The following is a 14,971-nucleotide window of genomic DNA, read 5'->3' as shown; positions in this document are numbered from 1 at the left end:
TGGATGAGGCCCTCAGCTCCTGAAGGTAATGGAGCCCTTGATATCTCCAGCTGACCTTTGTCCACAACAAATGGTCGCTGTTTTTTGTGTTGAATGTATGCTATATTGATGGACCTCATAGGCATCTCAAGCCATTTGCATATAACAAAATGTGTTTTATCAAAGTAATTGCTGAACAATTAAGAAGAAGTATATTAATAGTGAAATACAGTTAAGAAGAAAAACATATTAATAGTGAAACAATTATTAAGCTCTAACTTAAAATGATTTTTTATTCATAACGAACTTAATAATGCAAACACATTGGCATTGGGCAATAACAAAAGTTCCTTTAGAAACACAGTTTACAAAGACTCATAATCTAGTCTCTAGAAACTTGCTAGAACATGAAATAATAATTGCTGTAATTATATGATGCAAATAATTATAAACAGCAGAATGTAGGCACCCTCTATATAGAAAGGAGCAAACCAGGGATATTTTAGGGAGCAGGCTAGCAGGCGGGGCCCATGACTTACATCATAGGAGCCCACACAACAGAAAACACTGTTGCTGTATGTAGGCTTTATTTTATTTGCTTTTTTATCTTGTATTTTGGAAATGTACATCCAGTGTTTTTTTCCCCTTTAATTTTTTGGGGGCCCCCAAGAGAGTGGGACCCTATGCTAGAGCCTGTTGAGCTTATACGTAAATCTGGCACTGCACAGCCCTCTGCAAGGCAGGAATAGGCAGTTTCCCCATACGGGGATCAAACCTGCAACCTTGGCATCATCAGCACCACGCTCTAACCAATGGAACTATCCAAGCCCGATGCTCCCCTGTTCCTCCTGTGCTCATGCAGCCCTCCTCACCCTCTTGAAAGGGCACAGATGCTCCCTGCTCCTCAACTCACCTTAAGCCCATGTTGGACCAAGAGGTTGTCCAGGGCGGGGTCGCCGAGGAAGACGGCCGGGTAGAATTCCTCCTGCCACTGCCGCCTCCACCACCGCTGAGAGAGGGACCTGCAGGGGGGCAGGAAGCGGGAGAATGATTGGGTGCACTCTTCCCACCTTGGATCAAATCTATGCTTCCAGGTGCCATAAGAAAGCTGCAGAGATAGCGCAGGATAGTGTGCACCCTGGAAATGATCTCTTTCAGCTTCTGCTTCTGGAAGAAGGTCCAGGGTTATAAAGACTAGGACCAGCAGCCTGAGAAACAGTTTCTATCCAAATGCGATTTTGGTTTTAACCGCAGTGTAAGGTAGCACGTCAAAGTGCAAGTAGATAAGTAGGTACCGCTCTGGTGGGAAGGTAAACAGTGTTTCCGTGCGCTGCTCTGGTTCGCCAGAAGCGGCTTAGTCCTGCTGGCCACATGACCCGGAAGCTGTACCCTGGCTCCCTCGGCCAGTAAAGCGAGATGAGCGCCGCAACCCCAGAGTCGTCCGCGAGTGGACCTAATGGTGAGGGGTCCCTTTACCTTTACCTTTAAGGTAGTCTCTATGGGAGTATTTTGTATTTAATTATGGGGTATCAGAGTTTTTAGGGAGCTAACTAGGCTAGGATAGCAGGCTTGTTGGTTTCTGAATGTCTGATGTAGATTTTCAATTTCGATGTTCTGTATGGAACAATGACAATAAAGATTATCATATTGTTATTGTTCAGATGCATTCGTGGTCCACAGCCCCACCCATTCCACACCCGTATCCTGGGAGCAGGAGGCAGAATTCTGCAAAATCTGTTATCGGGGAGGCTTCACGTACGCGAGGATACGCAGCCTGAGCAAAGAACTAGCAGGAACCAGGCAGAGGGGAAAGTCTAATGCTGGCTGCTAGAGGGGGAAACGGCACAAGGAGGGTTCTGCAAGTAGAGTAAAAACAAAAACGGGTTGAGCAAGTGCTTCAAAGGACTGTGGTTGGATGAGGGGAATGGTGGAGTGAGGGAGTGGCAGAAGTGTGGGAGCAGTCAAATACAACATTCCTTGCTTGCCTAGAATGGACATGCAAGGGGATGTTGGTCCAGACAGTCAAAACTTCCTGTTCCTCCTGGCTGGAGCATCCTTCCTTTTGCATATGACAGAAGGTGGGCGTGACCTAACCTGTCCAGGTAACAAAAGGACAAGTCGCGCAGCACACGTCCCTCTCTTTTTTGACTTCCTTCGTTTGACCAGCTTTCAGCTAGGACTGCTCTGCTAGCTCTCAGCTAGCAGAAGCACTGGGACTATTCCCCCATATGGGGCAGATCCACATGTACCTATTTGTAACTAACTCTGCCTTCAGGAATCCAACTCTGAACTGATGTGAGTAAACTTCTTTTATTGACTTTGAATAAGATTGTGGCGTCTTTATTCTTTTAAGAGGAATTCAAGGGAACTTACCAGGAACGTACAATTCAATCTGAGACAGACTGAATTGTATAATAGTGAGAGGCTCACAAGAGCCTGCAACCAGCTATCTGCTGTGCATGTAAAAAGGGGAATATAACTCTGCTACATAAAGGAACTTGCTAGCGCAAGTTAAAAGGGTAAAGGTACCCCTAACCGTTAGGTCCAGTCGCGGACGACTCTCATTTCGCTCTATAGGCCAAGGGAGCCGGCATTTGTCCACAGACAGCTTCCAGGTCATGTGGCCAGCAGGACTAAGCCGCTTCTGGCGAACCAGAGCAGCGCATGGAAATGCCGTTTACCTTCCCGCCGGAGTGGTACCTATTTATTTACTTGCACTTTGATGTGCTTTCAAACTGCTAGATTGGCAGGAGGTGGGACAGAGCAATGGGAGCTCATCCTGTCGCGGGGTTTTGAACCGCCAACCTTCTGATCAGCGAGCCCTAGGCTCTGTGGCTTAACCCACAGTGCCACCCGCGTCCTTAGCGCAAGTTAGGAAGGATATTAATAAACAATATATTAATAAACAATATATCCTCTCCTGCCTCCCTGAACATTCCCACGAGAAGATGGTCGAGGAGAGGACGAAACAGCCCCGAAGGATTCCCCGCCCTCTCCCAGAAAGCGCTGCGTGTCACTCACCAATCCTGACCGGCGTCCGTGAACCAGTATTTGTACAGCTGAGCCCGGATGTAGGTTGGGGGTTTGGAGCTGAAGGGGTATTTGGAGTCATCCACCTGCACGAGATGGATCACTGTGGGAGGGAAAGGAAGTTCTTTCAGGCCCAATGGGTCCGGATGTCCCACCCACTTAGACCCACGGGGCTTTTGTGGGTTTAGGATAAGAACTGTGTCTGCCACCTTGAGCTCCTTTGGAAAGCAAGGTGGGATATACAAATGCAATCACAAACGATATTCCTGATAATCAAAGGAAAGTTTTCCTCTATGCGACAACTACTGCCAGGATGCTCATAGCAAAAAAATTGAAAGGGAGAAAAATTCCATCAATAAAAAAGTGGCAAATTAAATTTTGTGAATATATACATCTGGCAAGACTCATAGCATTCATAAGGGGACAATTGGACCAAAAATTAGTAAAAGAATGGGATTGTGCTAAAGAGTATATGAAAAAATATTGTTCTGGAGTGAGTATATTGTTATATAACGAATGAAGCTTTGCAGGGTTAAAGAAAGTGAAGAATGGTGCAGAAAATATAAAGATAGAGGTAATCTACATTAGACACAACAATTTAGAAAGAGTAAAAATTTCGAGGTCTTAGAACAAAGGAAGGAAGTCAATATGTGTATATGTACATAATGTGTCAGTAGAATGATGATAAGGTTTTATTTGTAGATGTGTTGGTTTTTTTGGTTGTTTCTTTTTCTTGTTTGTATTGCTTTATTTTGGATTTAATGTTTGTAATTTTTTTTGTAATTTTGCCTTGAAAATAAAATAATAATTAAAAAAAATTCAACAAATGAATCAACAGCAATAATAACAGAAGGCAGAATTAGACAAACAGCTTGATTAGGAGAATAATAATAATAATAATTTATTATTTATACCCCGCCCATCTGGCTGGGCTTCCCCAGCCACTATGGGCGGCTTCCAAAAAAATATTAGCTGTAGTAAGTCGCCCAATATCAGAATTCTGGGAAATGTGGGAAATGGCCGTTCTCTGACTCTTTCCCTCCTCTCACCTTCTTTCTTGCCCTGTAGGAGGCGGTAGACGAAGCCCGTGAACCAGGGGCTGTGCGCTTGGGGAGCCAGGGCGGCAAACCACATCTGCCAGTCGAGGCGCGGCTGGTGCGGGGTCACGACAGGGGGGGCAGCGCTGACGTTGCCCGGCTTGTACATGAACTCAATCTCCTGCGGGCGAGAGAGGCACTGATCACACACACACATCGCCTGAAGCCTTATATCACAGCTCAGCGAGGTTCATTGGACGACCACGGGAAAGTGAGCCTTTGGGTGTCATTGGCCCAGTCCTGTGGGACTCCCTGCCACTTGACACCCAGCAGGTGACTCCCGAGCAAACTTTCAAATGCCTGCTGAAAACTTCTCTATTCCTCCAGGCTTATGCAAGCAATTAAGAACATAGCAAACCACTTTGCTACGTATTTCTATGACACAGGGATGCACAAATATCTTTACAAATGATATACAGTGGAACCTTGGTTCTCGAACATGATCCGTTCCGGGAGTCCGTCCGACTCCCAAAACGGTTCAAAAACCAAGGCGCGGCTTCCAATTGGCTGCAGGAGCTTCCTGCGCTCAGGCGGAAGCTGTGTCAGATGTTCGGCTTCCGAAAAACGTTCAAAAACTGGATCACTCCCGTCTGGGTTTTCAGCGTTCGGAACCAAAACATACAAGTACCAAGGAGTTTGAGAACCAAGGTACGACTGTACATAAATGAATACATATATATATATATGATATATATAAATGAAACCACCCAAACCCCCAGGATGCTGGGCTTCCACCATCAGCTGCCTCCCAAGTCGTGCAAATGACTCATTAGTCCGCCCCGGCTTGTGCCCGTCCTCCATGAGGTCTAGCACCTTGTGCAAGCATTGTTTTGCCACGGGTAATCATTGTAGCATTCTTAAAACTGTCCAATCCAAATTTTTAAAGCAGATTTTTCCTGCAACACCTTGTGTCCCAAATGCAGCAATATGACTGGAGGCAAGTCTTCCCTCTGTAGAAGCTCAGTCCTGGCAAAGAACTCTTAATTATTGGCTCCGTCTAAATCTAAATCCACCCGGTCTACTGCCCTTAGTGACACAAGACCCCCATAAAAGTGCGTGGTTCAAAATTGTGCACCAAAAACTCCTGCGGACTTCACCCACATCAGCTTCTCATGACGGGCTTTATTAAAGCAAAAAGGCTAACTGGACAGCGTCTGAAGGACTTAGAGCAACAGAACAATCTGGCCATTATAAAGAAACTCTGTCCTTGGTATGCCTTTTCCCCCCCTTCTCAGTTTGATTCCCTGGCACCATATCTGTATAAATTAACTATCCCAAAATACAGACGTGACTACTTCACACTGGCCAGATTGGATGTGATGCCCTCTGCCGTACTTGAGGGCAGATACCAAAAGATTCCAACTGAGAAACGACTCTGCCCCTGCGGAGATGGCAATCTGGAAACAGTGGCTCATCCTCTCCTGCCCTGTCCCCTTTACAAAGATCTGAGGAATGAGATCATCACTCCACTCTTACCCAGGCTGCCCCCTCATCCCAGGCCGCCCTTCTGAGGCCACATTGTTCTTTCTTCTATCAGATCAAAATGATCAGGCAACAGCAAAGGTCTGCTAGGTTTATCGAGGGTGCAATGAGATTAAGGGCCACTATCTGAACGATAATCTTGGTCATTTGATTGCCCTTTTACCCATTGTTGTCTTTTTAATTGTATACCGTATTTTTTGCCCTATAAGACGCACCAGACCATAAGATACACCTAGTTTTTGGAAGAGGAAAACAAGAAAAAAAATATTCTGAATCCCATAAGCCAGGACAGCAAGCGGGATCGCTGCGCAGCTATCCCGCTGGCTGTCCTGGCTTATGGGATAGCCACGCACAGCCTCTCCTGGGCAAGGCGAGCCTTCATCCCACTGCCCAGGAGAGGCTGTGCGCGGCTAAGGCTCCCCCAAGAGCCGCGCTCCCTTTAAAGAGTGCGTGGAGTGTGTGTGCGGCTCTTGGGGGCTTTTCCCCGAGGAGGGAGAAGGGCAGCCCTCGCAGCTCTTTAAAGGGAGCGCTGAGCGGAGCCTCCCGCCTGCATTCGCTCCATAAGACGCATACACATTCCCCCTTACTTTTGAGGAGGGGAAAGGTGCATCTTATAGAGCGAACAATACGGTATATTGCTTGTTTTATGTTGCCATGGCCGTTGGCTAATGCGAATAAAGTTTATCTATCTCCATGAATTACCGTCCATGTTTCCTTGTCATAGCTGCCTTCCAAGACCACCTCGGGACGCCCGCCGACCCCCGTCATCCGCCGGAAGAGGCCGTAGGAGTTCGCAAGCTGGTAGCGGTCAACAGCGCTGAAGAGCTGGTGGACGCTGGGCCAGAGTTTCCCATTGGACTCGTACTCAATGTAGGTGAAGGGGACCTGGGGCGAGAGAGAGAGCAAGGAGGGGAGGGGTTTTTTGGGGGGTCAGCCTCTCCTGGAGACAACGTTGCAGGAACAGGAGCGGCAAGAGCTTAGCTGCCCAAAAAACACGCATCGGGTATGTGGAATCCCATCTCTGAATGAATGAAGCCCCGTGTTATAAGAAAAAAATGCTCCTTTTTCGCTTACGGGGTACCCAAGAGCCCATACAGAGTCCTTAAGTGGGTTCCCTATCGGTAGGAGAAAATAACCGAGGCCAAACAGAGAATATTGAGAAGCAAAGCAGCTAGTAAGACTTGACGTTTTCATCCCCCAAAAAGTTTTTGATTTGAGTTCCTACTGAAATGAGGCTGCATTTTAATGTTGTATTTTAATCTTGTTTTTAAGTCGTATTTCAATCAATTGTTTTTATACCGGTGTTAGCCGCCCTGAGCCCTGTCTTGGCTAGGGAGGGCAGGGTATAAATAAAATTTAATAATAATAATCTTTATTAAACTGTTGCAACAGGGTCCCCCGCTCACTCCACGAAGGGAGGGAAAGGAGGAACCCAGAACAATGGTGTGCAAGCCCTTATATAGACTTTTGAAATTGCCCACCCTGTAGCTCAAGACCACCACCCCCAAAAAACAGCATACATGCATCATAGAATGAGGTGGTCCCCAGCAGAAATTTGAGTGTGTTGCTTCTCTCCTGTCTGCCAGGATACCTGATAATGCCTTATTATCCGATTGCCTTTTCTGGGTAGCCTGGCCATTCCTTGGAGATGGTAAATACTTAGTTCCTGAATCTCTTACGCATGTTGATAGTGTGCTCAGCTTAACAGATACTTGCCAGACTGTATTTACAGGGAGGTGTAAGCAGCCCCTACAGTCCAAAGACAATTGGAAAGCTTTTCCCTTCTCCTTCCTCCTTGAAGAGAAATATTTGAGGTCAATTTGGGAGAGTCAAAAATGGCTTCAGGATTGTTCTCCTGTACTATTTCAGAGACACGGTTTATATACTTATGTGTTTGCCTTGTACATTTATGAACATTTATTTCATATATGTAAATGTAAAGGGACCCCTGACCATTAGGTCCAGTCGTGGCCGACTCTGGGGTTGCGGCGCTCATCTCGCTTTACTGGCCGAGGGAGCCGGCGTACAGCTTCCTTCCGGGTCATGTGGCCAGCATGACTAAGCTGCTTCTGGAGAACCAGAGCAGCACATGGAAACAGCGTTTACCTTCCCGCCGGAGCGGTACCCATTTATCTACTTGCACTTTGACGTGCTTTCAAACTGCTAGGTTGGCAGGAGGAGGGACCGAGCAACGGGAGCTCACCCTGTCGTGGGGATTCGAACCACCGACCTTCTGATCGGCAAGTCCTAGGCTCTGTGGTTTAACCCACAGCGCCACCTGCTTCCATTTTCATATATGTAAGACCTTAGAATTCTTATAACACCAGAAATCCCCACCACTAGAGATCCCTTTGCAAGTGAGAGTAACTGTTGGGGGGCTTTGCTTCCCCCCCCAATCTGCTTTAAAACGAAACAACAGGACAATATATTCATTCCACGGTGAGATGCAAGGTTCATATTTATACAAAAAGCACCCCTCCCTCCCTCCCACTTCTCTTTCCCCTGCCATCGTTCAAAGGTGCCATTTTTCTTTTCTTTTTTTCTGAGTTGGCACATTTGGCAGCTTTCGAGGCCCACGCAAGACGTCATCCCTTTCCCCAAGCTGTCGCCTGATTTACTCACCAGGCTGATGGTAAACATCCCGAGAGCCGCAGTGGCAAAGATGGCCCACTGGGTGGCGCTCCAGAGCTTCCAGAAAAAGCCACGGGTGCAAGCACTCCTATGGGGAAGAGAGAAAGAGGGCAAATAGAGAGGGCTGCAAATTAACTTCTGCCATCTCTTTTTTATTTTATTTTACAGTTCAGTCTTTATTGGTTTATAAACAATACATCCAATCACCTCGTAACACCAAAACACAAAAGCGTTATGAACAAACCACCACCAATACAAAAAAGGACAATGTGTAACTGAAAAAGGAAAAAATAAAGCAACTTTCTTCTCCACCTGATGACTTCCTCTGCCTCCTTTATTTCCTTGTTAACTGCATCTGTTGGTTTTTTTTTAGTAAACTTAACCAATTTTAAATGTTGTTTGTATTCTTTTAAAACTTGTGTTATTACAAGAGTTAATCAAAGCATATTAAGGATTTGATGCGGGGACAATGTTCTTTTAAATATAGTCTACAGATGTCCCATTCTTTGTTAAACTTTTGGATCGACCGGTTCCTGACCTTTTCTGTCATGTTTGCTAATTCTATATACAGTGGTACCTGGGTTCTCAAACGCCTTGGTACTCAAACGCCTTGGTACTCAAACACTGCAAACCCAGAAGTGTTCCGTTTTGCAAACTTTTTTCAGAAGCCGAAGATGCTCCGTTTTGAGTCTTATGCTTCTGTTTTGAGTGTTATGATGAGGTATATCTGTTTTTGCTATTTATTTTGCGTTCTTGTGGCTCTTTTTTTTGTTTTTGTGACTGTGTAGAACCCAGTTCAGCTATTGATTGATTGTGTACATTGATTATTGCTTTCATTTTATGGATCAGTGGTCTCATTAGATAGTAAAAATCATGTTAAATTGCTGTTCTGGGGGTTGTTTTTAAATTTTGAGGTATTTAGTAAAGAGTTACAGTCATACCTCATGTTACAGTGGTGCCCCGCAAGACGAATGCCTCGCAAGACGGAAAACCCACTAGACGAAAGGGTTTTCCGTTTTTGAGCTGCTTCGCAAGATGATTTTCCCTATGGGCTTGCTTTGCAAGACGAAAACGTCTTGCGAGTGTTCCGATTTTTTTCCGCTTCCTCCCCCTTTTTCTAAGCCGCTAAGCCGCTAATAGCCTTTTAGCCGCTAAGCCTTTAATAGCCGCTAAGCCTTTAATAGCCGCTAAACTGCTAATAGCGCTAATCCACTAATAGGGTTGCTTCGCAAGACGAAAAAACCGCTAGACGAAGAGACTCGCAGAACGGATTAATTTCGTCTTGCGAGGCACCACTGTACGTGCGCTTCACGGTTTTTCAGGTTGCGTCCCGTGGCGACCCGGAAGTACCGGAAAGGTTTACTTCTGGGTTTTGCCGCTCGCGCATACGCAGAAGCGCCAAATCGTGCTATGCACCTGCGCAGATACGGCACTTCAGGTTGCAGGCTTTTCATGTTGTGAACGGGCCTCCGGAACGGATCCCATTCACAACCAGAGGTACCACTGCACATTAGAACTGAAAAATATATAAAATGCTATAATATAAAGGTTAGTTTTGAAAGCCAAGAGGTGGGAGGGAAGGAAGTTGACAGGCTCTAAGGAGCCAAAGAAATGGACAAGAATGATGTGATTATATACGTTTAAACGGAAAAGTAATAAAAAATATTTTTTTAAAAAGGAAAAAAAGAAGGCAGCAGGGACACTGCCGAGGCCTTTCCCCCAAAAGACACCGCTTCCCCCTTTACCTGTGAGGCACTCACCTGTACCCAGCCTGAAGGATCTCCCAGACCAGAGAGGCAAGTCCGATGGCCGCCAGAGGGAGGGTCACCATCCGCAACCACAGCATGAACTCATGGTAGGTGAAAGCTGGAGAGACACAGAAGTTGTCCATGTACGTGAAAAAGCCGGGAGCCGGGGCGACAAGCCCCCAGCCCAAATCAGCGAACTTTAAATTAAGAATCAGAGAACAGTAGGCACCCCTATGGTGTCTCCCAAGACAGACGGGGGCCCAAAACAGAATCACAGAGGCATCCTTTCGGAAAGATTCCTGGCTCAGTGTTAGGGCATCTGCTTGGCATGCAGAATGTGCCAGGTTCAGACCCTGATGGTCTCTCCAGGCAGGGCTAGCACAGGCCTTGCCTGAAACCTTGCTGAGCTGTTGCCAGCCTGTGTCCGGTAGTACTGCGCTGGATGGACCAGGCGTCTTCCTCGATGCAAGGCAGATCCCCATGCTCTGCATTCAAAAGAACTCAGTTTTTGAATGTGGCAGCATCTACACTGCGGAACTCCCTGCCTATTGATAGCAGGCAAGCAGCTTCACTTCACTTTTTTCGGCGCCTCCTAAAAACGTTTTCGTTCAGACAAGCCTCTCCTGATGTTCACAGAGTTGGTGCAAGCTCTGTTTTCGGCCTATCATTATTTTAACTCCAGGAATGCATTAAATTATTGTTGCTCTTTTTTCTGGGTGGTAATTTTATTGCTTTATCTCATTTTTGTAAACCATGTTGAGGGGTTTTTTATTATTAAAAAAATACAATCAAGCAGTGTACGCATTTTATGAAAGAAAGAATGTTCCCACGAATTGAACAATTTCCTTTATGGTATTCAATTTTCCTGGTGCCCAAATTGGCACATTTTGACCTTAGATCATCAGGCTTGGTTTCCAGACCCCTGATCATCTTGGTTGCCCTCCTCTGCCCACCTTGCAGCTTGTCAATATCCTTCTTAAATTGTGGTGCCCAGAACTGGACACAGGATTCCAGGTGTGGTCTGACCAAGGCAGAACAGAGCAGGAACATTACTCCCTTTGATCTGGACACTAGACTTCTGTTGAAGTTACTGTTCATTGTCATCGATGGCAAAAGCCACACATTCTTTCCATAGGAAAAAAGCAGTGCAAAGCCCTCAACTATTTATATGGATATTCTCAGGGCTGGATTTAGGTTTGATGAAGCCCTCAGTTACTGAAGGTAAAGGGGCCCTTGATATGTCCAGCTGTCCTTTGTCAACAACAAATTGTCACTGTTTTTCGTGTGGAATATATGCTATATAGTAATTTATGGACCCAATAGGTATCTCAAGCCATTTGCACATGTTGCCATGCACCCAGTCCATGCAGAATGTAGGCACCCTATATATAGAAAGGAGCAAACCAGGGATATTTTAGGGTGCAGGCGAGCAGGCAGGGCCCATTACTTACATCCTAGGAGCCTACACAACACAAAACACTGTTGCTGTATGTAGGTTTCCTTTTGTTTTTTATGTTATATTTTGGAAATGTACATCCAGGTTTTCTTCCCTTTAAATTTTTTGGGGGCCCCCAAGAGAGTGGGGCTGTAAGCTATAGCTTGTTTAGCTTATACGTAAATCTGGCACTGGCATATTCTATTTTCATCCTGCCACGATTATGGCAGCATCTTGCTCCCCAACGTTTCTTTTTAAAAATTCTTTATTACAAAATAATTTACATAACGAAAAACACCATAAACAGGCTAACAACACCTCCTTTGACACTGTATACCCTTTAACTTCCGATTCACCTCATTGTGCTTTTTATACCTTACTAGCCTATAAGCACTTCATTTTTTATTATTCATTTTGGTTAATTATCAGGAAAAAAATTACTTTATAAATTCCTCAAACTTCAAGATTCAATCCAAATCTGTCAGGTGATTTGTGTTATTACAGTACTTTTTAAGATATTCTTTGAACGTCGTCCAATCTTTACTAAATTTCTGGTTAGAATTTCCCCTTTTTCTCCCCGTCATCCTTGCAAGTTCTGAGTATTCTGACGTTTCCATACCTGCCTTGCACTCAATCAGCTTCTTCTCCCAGTTGACCTTCAGGTCGAAGTAAAGAGCCGTCCAGTAGACCAGCAAGCCATAGGCGCCCAGTTCGGACAGAAGAGACATGACGGACGCCAAGCTGGGAGGCCAAGCTGCGGACAAGAGACAACACGGAGCAATGCAAGGATGGAGGGGGGTGGGGTGGGCATGGAGGGGCCGTGGACACCCCCCCCCAGATGAGTCACTGGGCAGACAGGGCGGAGAGAGCGACTCAAAATCCTCACCCACTTTGAGGTAAGAGAGTTTCAAGGCTGATGCAGCGGCCCCAACCTCCCACTGGGGGAACTCAAAATATCTATCTTCCTAGAAGTTTGGGGGACAGGAGGTGGGCGGGTGTGGAGGACTCCCTGGTCCTGAATGGGGTAACTGTGCCCCTGAAGGACCAGGTGCGCAGCCTGGGAGTCATTCTGGACTCACAGCTGTCCATGGAGGTGCAGGTCCATTCTGTGTCCAGGGCAGCTGTCTACCAGCTCCATCTGGTACGCAGGATGAGACCCTCCCTGTCCACAAAACTGTCTGCCAGAGTGGTGCATGCTCTAGTTATCTCTCGCTTGGACTCCTGCAATGTGCTCTACGTGGGGCTACCTTTGAAGGTGATTCGGAAACTACAACTAATCCAGAATGCGGCAGATAGACTGGGGACTGGGAGCAGCCGCCGAGACCACATAACACCGGTCTTGAAAGACCTTCATTGGCTCCCAATACGTTTCCGAGCACAATTCAAAGTGTTGGTGCTGACCTTGAAAGTCCTAAACGGCCTCAGCCCAGTAGACCTGAAGGAGCCTCCCCACCTCCATCGTTCTGCCCAGACACTGAGGTCTAGTGCCAAGGGCCTTCTGGCGGTTCCCTCCCTGCGAGAAGTGAGGTTACAGGGAACCAGGCAGAGGGTCTTCTTGGTAGTGGCACCCGCCCTGTGGAACGCCCTCCCACCAGATGTCAAAGAGAAGAAGAACTACCAGACTTTTAGAAGACATCTGAAGGCAGCCCTGTTTAGGGAAGCTTTTAATGTTTAATAGGTTATTGTATTTTAAGTGTTTTGTTGGAAGCCGCTCAGATTGGCTGGTATAAATCATCATCATCATCATTATTGTAGATAGGAAGGAGTTCACTGCTCAGAATTTGCGCTAAGGTGGTCTTATTGCTGCTCCCCAGTGGCATCGCCTAAAGGGGTGCTAAGAGGTACCAGGGAGGGAAGGAGGGGGAGATGGAAGCGTGAGTCAGACTTTGAAAAGGTTCCCAAATACTTTTTGGTGCCCGGCCCTCTTGGCTCGATAAACTCATCCCCTGCGCCTCCTACCCTACAAAAAGCATTACTTAGAATATTGTAATAATGATGATGATGATGATGATTCTATTATTGGTACCCCGCCTATCTGACTGAGCCGCCCCAGTCACTCTGGGCGGCTTCCAACATATAAAAAACCAGAACGTGGCAGCAGACCTACACTGGCTCCCGGGACGTTTCCGAGCACAATTCAAAGTGTTGGTGCTGACCTTGAAAGCCCTAAACGGCCTCAGTCCAGTATACCTGAAGGAGCGTCTTCACCTCCATCGTTCTGCCCGGACACTGAGGTCCAGCTCCGAGGGCCTTCTGGTGGTTCCCTCCCTGTGAGAAGCCAAGTTACAGGGAACCAGGCAGAGGGCTTTCTCGGTGGTGGCACCCACCCTGTGGAACACCCTCCCACCAGATGTCAAAGAGATAAACAACTATCTGACATTTAGAAGACATCTGAAGGGAGCTATGTTTAGGGAAGCTTTTAATGTTTAATGCTGTATTTTTTAATATTCTGTTGGGAGCCGCTCAGAGTGGCTGAGTATAAATTGTTGTTGTTGTTAAACATTAAAAAAACTTTAAACATTAAAAAGCTTCCTGATACAGGGCTGCCTTCAGACGTCTTCTAAAGGTTATACAGTTACTCATCCCCTTGACAGGAGTGCTCTGATGGTGCTTCCTGCTTGGCAGGGGGTTGGACTCGATGGCCCTTGTGGTCTCTTCCAACTCTATGATTCTATGACATCTGTTGGGTGGGTGCCGCTACCGAGAAGGCCCTCTGCCCGGTTCCCTGTAACCTCACTTCTCGCAGTGAAGGAACGCAAAGCCCACCAAGAAAGATAGTAACACAATATTCGAAAGAGCAACCATGAAATGCACATTGATTCAAAACCCAGTGAAAACTATTTGGCTTAATTCAACACTGGAGGGGGACGACGACTTGATCTTGTGATGCCAGATTCTTGAACTCTGCATCCCCAGTGCCCCCTTGCCTCTTGGCAACCTCCCAGAGGACACTAGCACCCACCTGGGGATCAGATGATGCAGACCCTCCCCGTCGCTAGCGCTGGACCCATTTTACAGAGCCACGGAAACCAAAGCCGCTTACCGGCTGCCGTTTTCTTCCGGCCGTGGCCCAGCCACATCCCCAAGTGTTCGTCATCCAGGAGGGAGAAGCTTAGCATGATGGTGAGAAGGTTGAAGAAGTTGTAGTTGCCCGTGGCGATGATGAGCAGCTGCAGGAGGACCTGGAAAGGGTATCGGAAACCTGTCGTTATGATCTTAAAACTAGGTTTTAAAAGACAATCCACCCACCCCACGACCGGACCGGATGCAAACGGACAGGGACAGGGTCTATACAAAGAAGCGCATTTATCAGGGCCGAGAATAGATGTATTTGCAAGAGAATCTCCACAGCCCAGCTGAATGTTTGAGCGTATTACACCGATCCTGGTCTGACTGCACTGGCTACTGATTAGTTTCCGGGCCCAATTCAAAGTGCTGGTTTTGACCTATGAAGCCTTAAATGGCTCAGGACCGCAAGATCTCAAGGACCGCCTCTTTGCATATGAACCCACCTGGACCCTGATATCATTTTCTGAGGCTTCCTCCTTGAGAGGTCCGGAGAGTGGCAA

General features: G+C 46.7%; 1 protein-coding gene across 1 annotated transcript in view; it reads right to left on the bottom strand.

Annotated features, from left to right (window-relative positions):
- LMF2 (lipase maturation factor 2) overlaps positions 1-14,971 on the bottom strand; it is a 32,948-nt gene that overhangs the window by 3,285 nt on the left and 14,692 nt on the right. Inside the window, exons 6-13 of the mRNA XM_081022810.1 lie at positions 14,446-14,584; positions 12,022-12,156; positions 9,980-10,085; positions 8,211-8,307; positions 6,291-6,473; positions 4,059-4,227; positions 3,001-3,112; positions 893-1,001 (exon numbers count right to left, since the gene is read on the bottom strand). Coding sequence (XP_080878936.1) covers positions 893-1,001; positions 3,001-3,112; positions 4,059-4,227; positions 6,291-6,473; positions 8,211-8,307; positions 9,980-10,085; positions 12,022-12,156; positions 14,446-14,584 — 1,050 coding nt within the window. The remainder of the gene's footprint in view (positions 1-892; positions 1,002-3,000; positions 3,113-4,058; positions 4,228-6,290; positions 6,474-8,210; positions 8,308-9,979; positions 10,086-12,021; positions 12,157-14,445; positions 14,585-14,971) is intronic.

Source organism: Podarcis pityusensis (assembly GCF_964106645.2).
Source record: "Podarcis pityusensis genome assembly, chromosome: 10".
Lineage (NCBI taxonomy): Eukaryota > Metazoa > Chordata > Lepidosauria > Squamata > Lacertidae > Podarcis > Podarcis pityusensis.
Note: the sequence above shows the minus strand (reverse complement) of the source record. Positions and strands in the feature narration are given on the sequence as shown.